At 44.8% G+C, this 17,716-nt stretch overlaps 1 protein-coding gene across 2 annotated transcripts; it reads left to right on the plus strand.

The window, feature by feature from the left end:
• Positions 1-1,292: 1,292 nt before the first annotated feature.
• On the plus strand, positions 1,293-16,935 carry pank4 (pantothenate kinase 4 (inactive); the record flags this gene model as incomplete). 2 transcript variants are annotated; one of them, XM_080545680.1, is made up of 19 exons in its annotated part: positions 1,293-1,416; positions 1,813-1,895; positions 2,864-3,072; positions 3,284-3,467; positions 3,557-3,649; positions 4,078-4,231; positions 4,881-5,062; positions 6,163-6,244; positions 6,589-6,689; positions 9,224-9,379; positions 9,839-9,951; positions 10,244-10,331; positions 10,553-10,704; positions 11,526-11,581; positions 12,128-12,177; positions 12,844-12,948; positions 13,514-13,614; positions 14,430-14,498; positions 14,744-16,935. In XM_080545680.1, 19 exons carry the CDS (start codon positions 1,293-1,295, stop codon positions 14,997-14,999), a joined length of 2,358 nt encoding a protein of 785 aa, XP_080401806.1. In that variant the 3' UTR covers positions 15,000-16,935. The 2 variants fall into 2 exon arrangements, with proteins under 2 accessions (XP_080401806.1, XP_080401807.1); XM_080545681.1 differs by lacking the exons at positions 14,430-14,498; positions 14,744-16,935 and adding an exon at positions 13,746-13,811.
• Positions 16,936-17,716: the final 781 nt, after the last annotated feature.

Consider the following 17,716-nt stretch of genomic DNA (forward strand, 5'->3'; position numbering starts at 1 on the left):
GCCACAATGTTGAATAGAACAACCTAAAATAGAACAATATGGCAATGATCAGAAAACGTTGAACAACAGGTGACACTTAGAGGATGTGAATATAAACATGTATATAGTCAAATGAATGGGAGTTTGACTACACAATTACCTACCGTTGCATTTCTTGCTGCAGTGTTAGCTCTAACAGGCTGGCCAACCCCCAGGGCACCACTTGCCCCAGCTAGAGTGCCCATGGGCTGACGTACTGTGGGAGAACTGTGTAAACCACTGCTAGTTTGTGTGGTTCTGTGGGCAGCTTTGTCTGACGCAGCTGAGGAGATCTGTTTCAATATCAGTTTTCTACCTGAAAAAGATCAATGTAGCCACTTGCATTACCATAGATTGCAAGTTTTCAGAAATTGACATATCATTAGCTAACATAAGCATAAACGTATTTTTTGAAAAAACGCTTGTAGGGTTAGTTAAACAACAGTAGCTCTACGCTAGCTAAGTTAGCGCAATCACAATCAAACCACTACTATCAACAATCATAGCTAGCTAGCTAGCTTACATGAAGGTCATGAGCTTCCACATGTATTTAGATGAAAGAAAAAAAACAAGCGAGGCACAATACTGATATGGTTAGAGAGTTACATTTCAAAGAAACAATTTATATAGCTAGCTAGAGCTACACTTACCTGAGGAGTGTGATGCCTTGGACTGAGCTTTCCGTCAAGCCTCGAAAATGTTCTGTGATTGGTCAATCACTGCAGTCAATCACTCAATGCCCACTCGAAAATGCTCTCTTGTGATTGGTCAATCAATCATTGCATGCCCGCCCTTCCCTGCGCTCTCACATCCGGCTTTACAAGTCACAGATTTGTTTTGTCCCAAGCCGACTGCAAGAAATGGGACTAAACTCGAGCAGCGAAAGTCGCGAATCTGCCAGTGCAACTTTCAAGATACAACTGCAAATATTTATTGTACAAGTTCTCAAATCGAATCTGCAAGTGCAAATATTTATTTTACAAGTGCAACTTTCAAGATACAAGTGCACATATTTATTATACAAGTTCTCAAATCAAATCCGCAAGTGCAACTTTCAAGATACAAGTGCAAATATTTATTTTACAAGTGCAAATCTCAAGATACAAGAGCACAAAACGAACCTACAACCTCACGATTAAAGTCCCATATCTAACTTCATACTGTTCATCAGGTGGGATTTAGGACCCAGGCGCCAGGCGTGCACAGAGAGATCCTGCTTTAGGACCCAGGCACCAGGCGTGCACAGAGAGATCCTGCCTCAGCACATACTGACTATGGCGGAATGTGATCATCGGGTGGACGGCAGCAGCAGTCACAGCATGGACAAAAGCATCACTCTCCCCCCCGACGAGATCTTTCGGAATCTGGAAAATGCAAAGATGTTCGCTATAGACATAGGTAACGTGGTTATACCGACTTACCCATTCTCAGTCATCTCTGTTTGAACACAGCTTGCACTTTAGCTAGCGTAGCCAGGCTAGCTACTTTGACAGTACAGATCTGATTGCAGGCACAGAGCTAGCAGCAAGCTACTGAGAACAAGACTAGCTTGTTTGTCCAGTGTCATTTAACCCAGCAAGCTACCAATTTCCACTGTAAAATGTGAATTAACTTACAGACAAAAGGTTGCATTGACCGAGCCTAGCCTGTGTACGCTTTGCTGATCTGTCAACAAGCGTGTTTGTTTTGTCACGTGACTAACTGAAAACAACACTGTGTGTGTGTGTGTGTGTGTGTGTGTGTGTGTGTGTGTGTGTGTGTGTGTGCGTGCGTGCTTTTTTTGTTTGTTGCCAGGTGGATCTCTGACGAAGCTGGCTTATTACTCCACTGTGCAACACAAAGTAGCCAAAGTCAGGTCATTCGACCACTCATTAAAGGTATAGCTGATGTTACTGTGTGTGAATGAATGGTCTTTATTGTCATTAATACAGTACAGGTACCATACAACGACATTTGGGAGGGGGGGCTCCCCTGGTGCTAGGAAAAAAAAACAAGAAGGGAAAAGAGCTGGTTTACATAAATAAAGGCTATGTACACTGTCCACTATACTATACTATACAAATAAAACACTGTGCTGTACTATATGCTATGCTATACATATCCTAACATTTCCTATCTCTGAACCTTATGTACACGAGGGTTGTCATATTGCACATAGTGTTATTGCACATTCATTTAAAGTGTCGCAGTTTGCAGGCTTGAAATGTTCACAGAATGAGTGAATGAGTTCCCTTAGTTAGGCTATACTTAGCCCGTGGAGGACTGTGCTATATACTAACCGTTATAATGTTTGCCATTCAAGGCCACAAATGAATAACACACCATCAGTCATAATAGTATCTGCAGCCAGCTGATCACACAATCATGTCCTTTCAAACCACGAGACCTTTAAACGTGTGCAAAGAACATGATACACATCTGCAGCTTTTCCGAACTAACTTAGGATATTTGATTTTTGTCCAACGTTTTGGGAGCTTTCTCTAAGCCGTTTCCCCCCCAGCCACAATAGCATATCTATGTCGGTGGTCAATTGGGAGGCTAAAACGATTTACTGCTCAAACGGACAGCTATGCAGTGTGATTGCAGTACTTAGACCTCTAGGGTTGGAAAAACCAACACGTCATGCTCTTTCTCTCGCTTGCTTGTTCAGTACATGGTCAAACAAGCGGCCCTTGTGAAAGTAGAGCACTACTAGGAGTATCTGAAACTTCTGTCTTGTGAAAGACTTTCATTTCTATGAAAACAATTCAAGTGATTTAGAAATCTAAGGTTTCGGACTGTGAGTGTGTGCTGTGCAGGCCTGGGCGAGACCCTGACCTCTTGACCTGTGGCCCCTTTCTCTTAGGAGTCGGAGGGGGACCCCCTCTATGAGATCTCTATGCAGGAGGAGATCACAGCTCGCCTCCACTTCATCAAGTTTGAAAACGCATACATAGAAACCTGCCTGGACTTCATCAAAGACCACCTGGTCAACACGGACACCAAAGTCCTCAAAGCCACCGGCGGAGGGGCGTACAAATTTAAAGATCTTATCGAGAAGAAACTGAAGCTCAAGTGAGTTCGCTCATTGCTCGAAAAACTCAGTGAACACTGTGTCTGTTCTAGCACCTTTGAAGACACACACACACACACACATTCTCTGTCTCCATATTTGTAAGATGAAAGTACCTTTTTACTTGATGCTGTGTGTTTGAAATGTCACGAACCGTGTACAGGTTTTTTCTTCTCGAAATGGGACTTATTTACATGTCTGTCACTGTGTCAGGGTGGACAAGGAGGATGAGATGACCTGCCTGATCAAGGGATGCAACTTTGTGCTGAGGAACATCCCCCACGAGGCGTTCGTCTACGCCAGGCACGCCGACTCGGAGTTCCGATTCCAGAACACTCAGCATGACATCTTCCCATACCTGCTCATCAACATAGGCTCCGGAGTGTCCATCGTCAAGGTAAACAACCCCTGAGGCACATGTGGCCTGTATGCATTTCGCTGCCCCACCCCACCCTCACCAGGCAAGCTCTCTGTCTTCCCAAACAGGTTGAGTCTGAGGATAAGTTTGAGCGCATCGGAGGAAGCTCCATAGGAGGGGGCACGTTCTGGGGTCTCGGCGCTTTACTCACCAAAACAACGGTAAAGCCCCCTTAAAAAACTAATCATTTAAAACCCACCTTTTGTAATAGATTATTTTCTGATGGACATAATGCTTGACTGCTTGCTAGTTAACTTCAAAAACCAAACACAGAAGCTATTTGTTATTTTCTCTCTCTCTCTGTGTGTGTGTGTGTGTGTGTGTGTGTGTGTGTGTGTGTGTGTGTGTGTGTGTGTGTGTCTGTGTGTGTGTGTGCACGCGTGCCTACATTTGCCTATATGTAACTTCTATTTGTGTCTGTGCATTTGTTTGTGCATGTAAATACAGTATGTGTGCCTAGTGTGTTTCAGAAGGCACATATTTGTCTCGGACTATAACCTTCTCTTTTTATGCGTCTATGTTATTACCCTCTGTAAATGTGTGTCTCACTTGTGTGTGTGTGTGTGTGTGTGTGTTCTCTCTCTTCCAGAGGTTTGATGAGCTTCTACAGCTGGCCTCCAGGGGGCAGCACACCAGTGTGGACATGCTGGTGAAGGATATCTACGGGGGATCCTATGGCTCCTTGGGTATGACTGGGGACCTTATTGCCAGCAGCTTTGGGAAATCTGCCACTGCTGACAAAGGTGAAGTAAGAGGCCTGGCAGTACTTTTGACTCCTCTGGTTTGGCCCCGTAACCAATTTCTCAAGGCCTTGACTATCTCCCATAGCTGAGCCATCACAATGTCTCCTTGTGCAACACAAGGCACTAACTGTTGACCTCTCACCTAGTTGTTATGTGGCCTTGTTTCCCTCTGGGCTTCATACTGTAACTGTTGAGAAATGTAGAGATGGCAGGCAGCCATGGAGACTACTCTCTCCCTCTCCTGTACCTCTCCCTCTCCCTCTCCCTCTCATTCTCCCTCTCCCTGTCCCTGTCCCTCTCTCTCTCTGTCTCTCTCTCTCTCTCTCTCTCTCTCTGTCTCTGACCCTGTCCCTGTCTCTGTCTCTGTCCCTCTCCCTGTCTCTGTCTCTGTCTCTGTCTCTGTCCCTGTCCCTCTCCCTGTCCCTCTCCCTCTCATTCTGTTTCGCCATTCACGTTTCCCTGACGAAGCCTAGTCCACAATCTGTCATAAATCATCAACCTAAATGTTGTAGCCGCTAACATCGGGGTGGGGGGGGGGGGGAATTGCATGTCTTTTATGTAAATGTTTGTTCTGTTAGAACCAGATACACACGAGGCCATGCCGTGTTATCTGTATGTTCACCTGTTGAGTTTCCGTCCTCCGTGTTAGAGTTCTCTAAAGAAGACATGGCTAAGAGTCTGCTCCACATGATCAGCAACGACATCGGGCAGCTGGCCTGCCTGTACGCCAAGCTCCACAACCTCACCAGGGTCTACTTCGGGGGGTTCTTCATCCGAGGACACCCTGTCACCATGCACACCATCACCTACAGCATCAACTTCTTCACCAAGGCAAGGCCTCGAGAGCTCTACTCTGTCAGCATTTCCATAGCATAACTCTTTTAACACTTAATCAGCCATGAGTGAGTAAAACAAATGTTTATATCTTTGCACTCGATCAAATTTCAGGACCCTCCTTTCATGACTTTTCCTAGATATGTGCGTTCTACCACCCAGTATCCTTACATTTTCAAAATCACATCAGGATAAGCTAGCATAAAGCTATTTTGCAGTTGTTCTGTGCAGGAAGCAGGCTAATTTACAAGCGGCCAACTAGTGGTCGTTGTGTGTAAATAGCAGCTTAGCATTGGAAAAGACGTGGCTCTTTTCGTAGGTAAAAAGGCACGGCTGTTCTAGTGTTAAGAGCTGAGCTGTGGCCTGCATGGCTCTGGGCTGGCCTGATTCCACATCCAACAGAGTAACAGTGCTGGAAAGGACAAAAAGAAACGAAAAATGTCCAAGCCAGCATGGTATGGTTGGGGTCGGCCCGGTACAGCTCCTAACCGTCTTTGTCCAGGTGCTGGATATTTAAAGATGGATCTATCCGTCCGTCCGTCTGTCTGTCTCACTATGTGTGACCGTTTCGTGGGATCTAGATTTAGCACTGAACTGGGTGCGTAACACGACAGGGAATATGTCCCGAGAGGCGAGATTGGAAATGGAACACTAGGATGCACCGAGAGGGACGTGGGACGTCCAGGAACTAGCACTTGTACCCTCCTCCTCTCACAGTTATCAGAATGACACAGACATCTGATTGTGTAACGTGTCACAATGGCATTACTATTGCAGTACATTGCAATCCAAAACATAGGGAGATACTTTGTGGCACTACATAGATTTACTGAAAATTTAACAGAAAACTTGTGTTGTGTGTACCACTTTGGTAGTCTGTACACTAGTACAGTATGTATGCTATACATCATTGATATAACTCAGGGAACAAATCGACCCCCCCCCCCCCAAAAAAAAGAAAAAGTCTTGAATCTTGATGCGAGGGCTGAATAACTGATAGTCTTATGGAAAAAAAAAAATATAGCAATATTCAGCTCTATCGATTTGCGTTTTGGCCGCAGCTCTACTCCCTATAATTGTAGCCGTGTTGTTTGCAGGGTGAAGTTCAGGCGTTGTTCCTCAGACATGAAGGATATCTGGGCGCCATCGGAGCCTTCCTCAAGGGAGCGGAGCAGGACAGTAAGTCGAGACGTCACCTTCCGTCTTTGCATCACACAAACGATCTCTTCCTCTGACGGCTTCAGTTTGGTCGTAGTAAACGGCACCGCCGAGCCTTATTACACCCTAGGCTGGTTTAGCATTTATGTAATAATAATAATAATAATATATGCCACTTAGCACTTAACTTTTCCGCTTTTTAATCCAAAGCGACTTGCGAGTGCATACATGTTTCAGTATATATGGTCCCAGTGGGAATTGAACTCACAACCTAAGCGCCACAGAGGACCTCGAGTTCTCCTCTAGTTAACGTCATCTTTTTTTTCTTTCTTTCTTTCTTTTTTTTTTCTTTTTTCTTCTTCTAGATCCAAACCAGTACAGCTGGGGGGAGAACTATGCTGGGAGCTCTGGTCTGATGAGTACGTCTCCTGACCTTAATCCCATGCAACGTGCACGCAGTGGAACGGTAAGTACAGCTCGAAAAGAAAAGCGTAAACCCCTGCGCTACCACCGGGGGGTGCTCATAACCCACACGTTGATGTTCCGTTGACCGTCCTCTCCTTCCCCTGAGCCTTGCAGCATTAGAACCCGTCCCATGTGGCGGGCATTGTTTGCATCAACACTATGTCCCAGAAGACATTCTGGCTCTAAAAACGAGTGAATATAATGTAGGAGCTCTCTCTGTGACGGCTGTCGCTTCATTTTGATGTGTTTTTATATTTATATATTATTGATGTTTGTTTATGATTATTATTATTATTATATATCAGCGGCAGCAATGTTTTCAACAAGCTAGAGACTTAACCCAGTGTTATTGAAGTACACCATAATTACGTTGCACTTGGATTGGGACACTTTCCAAAAGCCATGGCAAGGCAAGAAACATGGCCCCATTATTATAGTTACCCCCCCCCCCCACACACACACACACTCTCTTTTTATCAGATTTCGGAGATAATTGTGGTTTGGATATTTTCAGTTGAAATGTCACAGCAGCTGTCCTTTCATGTCCGCCATGTCTGCCAGCGTCGTTCATCCGTCTCCAGTCTCCAATCTAACATGGTTTTCTTTCTCATTCCTCCTCTTCATATCCACCGTATCTTACCTCTGTTTACCTAACCGTGTCCTTCAGTTTGTTGTAAGTACTCCCCACCCACGCCTTGCCTGTGTGTAGTGGTCTGAGCAAAGTCTTTTAGGTGTCGCTTCTCAGGATGCTAGCTTCGTAGCTACAAACACTTAGGAGGTAGTGACTGAGTGACCGCACCATTAAACACACTCACTGCGCTGCTTCGACAGGTCTGTGTGAGAGGGGATACAGTTTCACAGGTTTGAGGTGTGGGGGCGGGTGTTAGGGATGGACGGTTTTTCGGTTAAACCGAAAACCGGGGTTCATAAAAATAGAAACGTTTTTTTATCAAAACCGTCTGAAACCGGATTTTTTATTTTTTTTATTTTTTTTCTTTCCCTATGTTGTTCAAAGAATAAAACTGGAACATGTCACATGTTTGTCGTGTGTGAAAATAACAATGATACAGTCTGAATCTGCCGCGCAATGAGTGAGAGGTTTGGTCAGTTGTGAAGAATAACTGAGGATTAATATCTAATTGGGATTATATTTAAGGGTAACGAATCACTCTATGGGAAAGATAGTTGCCTTCAGTTATTGGTAGATAGGAAAGGTTTTTTACAATTACTCGCTTACATTTAATAAGATCATTTTCGCTGCTCTCTGTAAAGCGCATTGGGTCACTTTTGTGAGAAATGCGCTATAGAAATAAAATGTGATTTGATTTGATATCAATCAATCAATCAAACTTTATTTATGTTCTATAGCACAAATCATGCATTGAATGTAACTCCAAGTGCAGTATTTACTAAACCACAATATAATAAAACAAGAGCTATACGGATCAAGAGTGTTTGTGCACAGCACCACTGTGTGTGAAGGCGCTACTGAAAGTGATGACAGAACGCATGTCTCAGAAGATACGCGGTCACTTAGTGACGCAAAGGTAGTTCTGTATTTATCTCTATCTGTATTAGTACATTTATTTTGAAAGCTCTATTTTGACAGCTCTACCATGGGCACTTTTATTTTGATGGGGCATTCTTTGTTGATTGACTTACGACAGTTCAGGACGAGTCAGTCTCGCGGCATGTGGTTTTTATGAAAAGCTTTAAGTATGTTCACTGCATAATTCTAAGTCTAATATTTCAGTGATTATTGAGCAGTATTCAAATATTTAAATACATTGAGCAGCAGCTGAAACTTTGTCTAAGAACCAAGATATTGAGAAAGCAGTTCATTCAATGAAGACGCTGTTCCAAGAGATGATCTTCCGTGCAGGCGTGCACCCTGGATCAGCGGAGCTGGTGTGTTAAGTGTTCATGTGTTTTCATGTATGGTGTAGCTTACAAAAGTCTGCCTTTCCACTTATATTTGTGAAACTAAGTAGCCTAAATGTGTTGCGACTGTGCTTACGGTGTTTTAATGGTGTTCGACATGAGTGTATTGTAGCAGTAGGGCTCAATTATTTGAAATTGTCGCTCTCTTTTTTATTTTTATTTTTTTCGTTTTTCGGTCGTTTTTCGGTTAACCGGAAAACCGCGGTTTTAGTCTTTGACGGTTTTTCGGTTTCAATAATTGGAAACCGTCCATCCCTAGCGGGTGTGTGTGTACACAATAATAACTGCAATAACTGGGACTGCAATAACAGTGTGTACTTGGGTCTTGATACACAATACTGTCGTTAGCTCATTAACCTGAAAGCTGAAAGTAGAAATGATCATGTTGACATAGAAGGAGTTGGACCTTTGACGAGTGCTTGAGTCATGCAGTGAGTCCAGTCGTGTGTGTGTGTGTGTGTGTGTGTGTGTGTGTGTGTGTGTGTGTGTGTGTGTGTGTTTGTGTGTGTGTATGTGTGTGTGTGTGTGTGTGTGTGTGTGTGTGTGTTGGTGTGTGTTGGTGTTCATGTCCGTGTGTCTTGTCTGTCCCTCCAGTTTGACATGTTGGAGATGGACCGCCTGGAGAGACAGCTGGTGAACCTCCCTCTGCTCCAGGACGCCTCCTCCTACATCCCCGACACCATGGACCTGACGGAGGACGCCCTGGCCCGGGAGTACTGGCTCTACTGCTTCGAAGAGGCTCTGGATGGGGTAAGGCCACCTCCATACCTTTAACATTCACATTTTTCGCCATTTACATCCTTGCCATTTAGCAGACGCCTTTATCCAAAGTGACTTACAACAAATACATTTTGTCGAAGTAAGTGAATCATCTATCTATCCATCGGTTATCACAAGAAAAAGTCATCTATGCTAGGGCCAGGGGCCATTGGCAGTCATAATGCTAGAAGAAGGAAGAATTAGGATTTTTTTGTTTTTATTGTAGAGGGGATGAAGAGGTCTTAGGAGTAGCCTTAATCAATACACTCACTAAATGCATTTGGACCAAGTCCATAGAGTTTGCCTGTGGTAAGCCCTGATCATGATCTCTCCCTCGCGTCATGATGAGTTGTCGTCTAGGTGTCCTCCTGTCTCCCTGCATGGATGTGTGGTGTGGGCTGGTCATGTGATCACATGGCTGACGTGTGCGGCGGTTGTGTTTCTGGTCAGGTGGTGAAGAGAGCGGTGGCCAGCCAGCCCGCCTCTCCAGACGCAGCAGAGAGAGCGGAGAAGTTCCGTCACAAGTACCGCCACAAGCTCCAGACCTTGCGCCACCAGCCATTGTAAGGAGAACCCCCCCCCCTCCAACACACACCCACCAACCAACCCTTTTAGACTAGACTACAACTCAACACTGTTTCTTGATCACCTGAGTAGATGCATATCTTGAAAGACAGCTAATGTCTTACTTGCTTAATTGGATGAGAGCCCAGATGGTGTAGATCAAAAGGCTACTCTACCAGTACTGTTAAACGCTTTGCTCCTCCTCCTCCTCCTCCTCATCATATACTGTCCCCCTTGACCTGAGTGTGCGAATAGATCCTTCAGTCTCTGTCTCTCTCTTTCCTCCTCTAGTGCGTACGGATCCCTGACAGTCAGAAGCCTGTTAGACACCAGGGAACACTGTTTAAACGAGTTCAGCTTTCCCGACCCCTACTCAAAGGTTATACTTGATTATATCACTCTCTTTACCACTCTTTTTATCACTCTTTCTGTGCTATCGTCACTCTCTCTTCAACGCTCTCTTCCTGTTTGTCGACTAGCCTTTATCTCTCTTGCATCTCTTCTCCATGACGTCGATTACATTTCACTCGCCTCGATGTTTATCAGTCAGTAAATCCGAGAAGTAGGTTACCGAGATGCCTCTCTGTCGCCCCCCTGCAGATCAAACAGAGGGAGAACGACATGGCGCTGAAGTACTACCAGAAGGCGGTGAGGTCTCTGGAGGAGCTGACCTGGGAGCAGAGGCAGTTCGCCCTGGTCAGAGGCCTGCTGGCTGGGAACGTCTTCGACTGGGGAGCCAAGGCCGTGTCTGAGTGAGTGCTACTACAGCCGTCGGACACTGACGAGCCAAAACATTAGACCTGCCTAATAATCTGTCGGGATAGACTTCGTTGCCCTCGCACTTTGATGAGCCTTGGGGGCGCCCAACTCTGGGGCGTGGACCCGGTTTGTGGTTTGTCCCTCCTCGGACCACTGTCGGTAGGTACTCACCACTGCTGACCGGGAGCACCGCACAAGCCTTGCCGTTTCAGAGATGCTCCGACCCAGTCGTCTGTCTGGCCAGAACAATGTGGTCCTGGTCAAAATCTCTCAGGTCTTTTACTCCGTACCATTTCTCCTGCATCCAACACATCAGCTTCAAGAACTGACTGTTCACTTTCTGCCTAATAATACCCCCCCCCCCCCTTGACAGGTGCCATTGTAACAAGATAATCGCCGTTATTCACTTCAACTGCTAGTGGTCATAATGTTTTGTCTCATCTGTGTATCGCCTGCATCCCGTTTCTCCAGCCTTCTCCTGAAGTGTGCATTTTACTTCTTTACCGTTTAAAGAAGCGTAGGATCTAAGCACAGGCTTTTTCCCACCCCTATCCATTCCCTCAATCCAATTCAGGGAATGCACAAGTCCACACTTCAGGAGAAGGGTGAACAAAATTGTGACGCAGACTACCCTGTGCTCTGTAGTGTGCTCCCAAAGCGTGACTCTTGAGAAACGCTAGGATTCAGATGCTGTTCACCCCACGCCACTCTGGTTTCTTGGAACGTCTTGGATGTCAGGTTTAGTTCCAGACACGGTGTCCGTGTGTGATGTGTAACCCCGCCTCACCTCTCTCTCTCTCTGCTTGTGTTCTAGTGTCCTGGAGTCGGATCCCGAGTTTGGGTTTGAACAGGCCAAACGGCAGCTGGAAGGTACGAGTATGAACCAGGGTATCCGCGGTGTCTTGAAAAGTATTAAAAGTTGATAAAACAATTTTGGGAAAATCAAGTATTAAAAAGTCTTATCAAGATTTTATGAGGTCTTGAATTTTGTAGGTATTTTTCTGAATTAGACTCTGTCCAAAGAGTTTGAGTCCTAAAAACTTTTAGTAAAAGTTCGTGAATTTACTAGTTTTATTAAAAAAACAAAGATGAACCGGAAATTCTGTTGTATGATAGTGGTCTAGTCTATTGCAAACTAAAACTGTTAAGTTAAAGGTGTCACTGATGTAAACGGTTACAGCTCGGTGAGGTCTGGAAAAATATTGACAATACCCTGATGAACGTGCTTCTCCTATACGTCTCGCTGTTGTTTCACCAGAAACTTTGTTAGTAGTCAGAATACTGTTGGGGACTTTTCTTTTCTTTTTTGTGGTCGATTGCATCTTTCTTTGCCAAGAAGAGGCGACTTTCCCATTTAGACGCATGAAAATGTGGGTTCAATAGACCACGAAATAAACAGGTCTTCTCTCTCCACAGAGCGACCGTGGCTCGTCGATGCGTACGACAAATGGGTTGAGAGGCTGAAGGTAATTGTCTCTTACTCTGCGCGTCACGATTTAAACGGCTGATTTAAAAACAGAAAAGAGATTTGATCACACAATCATTTTTTAAAGTGTTTCTTAGTTAATGTTCTAGGTACCACGTGACTTCTTGTTGTGATGTTTAACATAATGTTTAACCTGACGCTTGGTGATTGAATGTGAGTGAATCCTCTGCATCACTGACAGTGGTTTAACAATGTTGTGTGTTCAGTGATTGAACACATTGCACACTGGCTTTCTTCTACAGTGTTTGTCGTGGAAAAAATATCTAAAATACTTGACAATAAAATAACGAAGACCAGAGCTGTTGGTTTTCCCATAGACCTTTATTGCAAGCACCAAGGCCGAGTTGGTCTGGAGAACAACTCTCGAACGAGACTTCAGTGTTTCTACAATGTCATGAAGACCCCTCCTCATATGGTTGTCAGTAATCTTAGACAGGAGGGGCTTCTCCTTACACAAGAACATTGATTAACTTCCTCTGATCAAAGTCTCCAGGTCACTCGTGACCATTGTCTTAACATAAACAATTGATTAACTTTTCTGATCCCAGTCTCCAGGTCATTCATGTGACCATTCATGTTAACATACACAACTTCAGTGAAATCCACCGTCTGTTCTCCTGATCAGTGTGCCTTGTTTCTCTTGCAGGGTCCTCCTCATAAGTGTGCCTTGTTTTTCGTAGATAATAGTGGGATAGACATCATACTGGGGGTGTTCCCCTTCGTCAGAGAGCTCCTTTCCCGGGGAACAGAGGTAACACACCCCCACACCCCAAACCTGACACCATGGCTGTGTTCCAAGATGGGTTCTTGCACTCCTGGAGCTACGGTGTACGCTCTAGATAGGGCGCAAGAACGTATTTTGTGAACACAGCCCTTGTTTCCTTCGGAACAAATCACAACCGAGGATGGAATCCTAACTCGGGATCCACGCACGTTAAGTCCCCCAAATTCACAAATTCCCCATTGACATCGATGCAGAATTTTGCTCGATTGTCGGGGGAAACACGTACAGATTTCGAGTTAGGATTCCACCCTTAATCGATATACTGTAGCACATTTCATACACGTAAGAAATACAATGGACTACAGAAAATAGTTTTAAATAAGAAGAAGAAGACAAGAAGATTAGAAATGTAAACAGGACAATGGACATACAAGTCACGAGTCATCCAGCCATGGTGGTAGTACTAACAGTAACAACGCACCTTCATTGCTCCTCCAAAGACACAGCAGCACATTGGCGTTGACTGTCTCCGTCAGATGAAAGATGTATGCTGAGTGATGTGTTCTGTGGATTGTGTTTGCATTTTTTTCAGGTCGTTCTCGCCAGCAACTCTGGCCCTGCGTTGAACGACGTGACAAACAGCGAACTGCAGTTCTTGACTGAACGAATAGCTGCCATGGACTCAGTCATTCAGTGAGTTAATTATTATTATTATTTATGTTTTATTATTATTATTTGTGACTGGTCCTGATGTTTATGGACACCTCTCGGAAATGAGAAAGACGTGAAATTCGTCTTGAACGTTTTTTTTTTTTTTTTTTCAGATTTTCGTTTTTTTAGCTAACATTCAACTCGAAGATGTGAAGTACCCACTCGTTATTTTTCCGAACAGTTTTACATTCATTAAATAAGTGTAATCTATAACACAATGACTTCGTTTCTTGTTGTTTGATGGGGATTCATTATCTTTGATGGGGATTTTCTGTGCTTAGTGATTTCCGGTGTAGCAACTTTCAAATACTCATGTCGTCTTCAATTTGTTTCCGATTTCAATGTATGATGCATCATTTGAAAGCTTACAATCTGTAGTTTAAGCACATGTAAAAAACAGAAAAATGATTTTGCCTACAGGTAGCCCTTTTCATTGGGAGCTGTCACATTTTACAAGTGAATTTGTAACTCATATCATATAGTTATAGATGTAGAGTTGTGTTCAGGTTTTTTTCAGACCACCACTATTTCTTCAGCTCAATTCTGAACCATGACATGGAGCTTAACGGTCGTTTCACACAGGGCTTTATTTCCTTTGTTCTAGCTCAAGTTTATTTTTAATGACATCATATACAAGTATATTCCATGTATACAAGTCAAGTATACAACGTCAATCAACATCAACAATACAGCGTAATAAGTGAAAAATAGAAGCACTAAAAGTAGTAACAGTTCCTGGTAAGGAAAGAGTTGCTGACCGAGCGGGTCGTTGTTGTGGTCCATGTGGTGTCCTGCAGGTCTGCGGTCAAGGAGGAGCGGTTGATTCTGGTCCAGAGCGGCTCCAGCTCTCCCTGCTTAGACCTGAGGTCAGTAGTGGTCTACCGTATCGTTGAGTAGTCCCAACACAAAGATGTTTAAAACGCATCAAGTCGATAAAAAAACATTTCATAGAGCATTTCGCATAGTTCTCGGAAGTATTTCAATCCTATTCAATTTCCTAAATGTCTCTGTTTGTGTCTCTCTTTCTCTCTCTCCCTCTCTCTCCCTCTCTCTCTCCCTCTCTCTCGCTCCCTGTCTCTCTCTCTCTCTCTCTCCCCCCCCCCCCACCCAGCCGCCTGGACAAAGTGTTGGCCACGGTGGTGCGGGAGCGCCACACGGACCTGGTGATCATCGAGGGCATGGGCCGCGCCATCCACACCAACTACTACGCCACCCTGAGCTGCGAGAGCCTCAAAATGGCCGTCCTCAAAAACTCCTGGCTGGCCGACCGGCTCGGCGGGAAGCTCTTCAGTGTGGTGTTCAAGTACGAGGTGCCCCCCCTGAAACGCCCCCCAGAGGAGGACCCTGCGGCAGTGACGATGTCCTGAACTCCCCCCCACAACACTGACCCCACCTCCTGAAAACCTGATGCCTGTGTTAAAATGATAAGCTGAAGTCTGGTGGGAATGGTTTAAACCCTGGGTTGGAACTATTTTGAAAAAGTGGTGGAACTGGTTAAACTAGCTGTTGTAAACTAGCTGTAACCAGTTGGTGGGAGGACCAGGAAGTGGGCTCATTACTGCTCCCTGGTGGCGGGCGTGATGATTGTACAAGGGTATGTTTTTTTTAAGGTAATCAATAATCAGTGGGATTTGAAGACTTGGCGGGTGATTATGGCAGGCAGTATTTCAAGGCAGGGTGTAGAGTACGTTGCTTTTTTTTAAACATCAGACATTATTTTACAATGTAACACAACCATACTTAGTTTGCGCCACCTTGCACAGACCTAAATGATAGATGTGGTGTTTAAGAGGGCCTGAGCAGGGGTCAGAGTCGCCGTGCCGACACACCAACAGGTTCCTCTGTGCCGCGTGCGTGCGTCCGAACGCAGTCGAGTCATCAGCTTCCCAGCCTGACAACGCAGCATCCCTGCCGGTTACCATGACAACCGTGCGCCCTCTCTCTCTCTGACAATGGGTGAGGGGGATGTTTTGGAGAGAGAGTACGTGCTCACCCCCGATAATTGTAGCTTTCAGAGGTAAAGCTTTTTGTACAGCAGCAGCAGCAGCAACAACAACAACAACAAAAAAGTGGTTCATGTGCCTTGACAAAGTGATTTAAAAAGCATGGCTCGCTCGCTCTCAATGCAACGCAGCAGCTTGCTTTTCCATTCCTAGTGCGGTGTAAAGGAACACCTGTACATGTCCTCTTCCCTAGGGCCTACATACTGTTGAGGTAGGGCTTGATGCACTGAGTCACCGTCCCAATCCCAGCGTCCATCACTGCCGATAAGCTAATTGAGATTATTAACTAGAAATGAAACACGCGGTGGTCATTGCCTAAGTAGCCGCCGCACAAATGTTGAATTGAATTGAATGAGTGAGTGAGTGAGTGAATATTGGCTAGAAACAATTAGGTTCTTACAATTCCAGTAGGGGGCAGTGTTTTACTGTGAAGTGAATTTCTCTCAAAAACCCAAATTAAATGTGAAAGTGTCGTTTTGTTGTTCAGTGCACTTTGAAGGTGCTTAATGTGTCCAAATCAATACCAATGGTTTAGAATTAAGCTTAGATTGTTTTTTACGGCGAACTGTTTAAACGATCTTGAATTTCCGCATCATCATATATAATTCTTATTAGTAGCCAAAGTAAGATATTAAGTCTATTTCTATAATCCAAGACTTCAGGGGCCGGTTTCCCAAACAGAGTTTAAGCCTAGTCCAGGATTAAATCACACTTGCAATGGAAAATCTCCATTGAGGAGGTTTTTTAAGTCTAGGATTAGTCTTAATCTGTGTCCATGAAACCAGCCCCCCAAAGTCTTACTTCTATAATCGAAGACATCAGAAGTTGTCGCAGGGAAACCACTGTCATTTACAAGGACGAGGCTTGCAAAGGGAACATACTCTCCATCCAAAGCCCCGTGGCAACGGCACACTCTTCGGCAGCAGCATCCTGGGAGATGCGCGGTGGCTGGAAGAATGTGACAGTGGATTTACTGTACAGTTTCTACTCATTTACCCACCCTTTTCATAGAGGGCCTGGAACTAAATGTCTCTTAAATTTCCACTCAATTTCACAATATTTTTTGTGTGAAATGAAGTAGGTTGTTTGGGTAAAAAAGCCTTTTCTGTCTAAATGTTTCCAAAGCTATATTTGCTTGACCCTGTGGACTCACTCACTCTTGTGATGGTGTGTGTGTGTTATCATTTTGTATATACATGTGACATACGTGTAAATATAATTCATTTGCATTAGCCTACTTGGCTTATACTGTATGGGAAAAGTGTTATGTTCTCTTCATGACAATCAGTTTTAATTAAACCGCGAATATATTTTACGTGTGTGCGTGTGCGTGCATATGAGTTCAGTGGAGTTGCCAGTTTGGCACCAGCTATAGTGGGAGCCTTGGGAATACCAGACGGGCGCTATACCCCTATCATCATCAAAGAGCTGTCGGTGCCCGTGGCGCAATAGAGCGAGCGCTTGGTGTGTGTCGGTGGTCGCCCGCCGCGCACTCCTACCGGGGGATCCATCTGATGATAATGCATGCTGCCACGCAGGGGTCCACAAACCTGCTGCGTCTCCACTCCTTCAATACCCCCCACCGCTCCTTCAATACCCCCCACCGCTCCTTCAATACCCCCCACCGCTCCTTCGACACCCCCCGCCGCCACATGAACTCGTGCCAGCTCCGAAAAAAGTAGAACAAGTCTTATGTTTGCCTTCCTGTGTCTAGTCCACTGATAATACAAACGATGTCTGTTATATTACTGTTGTCTCTCAGAGGCTGTTCCTCAACGCACATTTAACTTGTTTTTTTTAGCAAAGCAGTTGACAGATTTCAATGCAAGGCCACTATTTAGGAAAGTGGGTCTATATGCATTTCATTTTCTAACAACTGGTGTGGTAGCCTAAATCTCTCTCTCTCTGTCTCCCTGTCTCTCTCTCTCCCTGTGTCTGTCTCTTTCTCTCTGTGTCTCTCTCCCTGTGTCTGTCTCTCTCTCTCTCTCTCTGTCTCTCTCCCTGTGTCTGTCTCTCTCTGTCTCTCTCCCTGTGTCTGTCTCTCTCCCTTTTCCTCCTTCTGTCTCTCTCTCTGTGTCTGT

The sequence above is a fragment of the Nansenia antarctica genome (genome assembly GCF_963989245.1).
Source record: "Nansenia antarctica genome assembly, chromosome: 15".
Classification (NCBI taxonomy): domain Eukaryota; kingdom Metazoa; phylum Chordata; class Actinopteri; order Argentiniformes; family Microstomatidae; genus Nansenia; species Nansenia antarctica.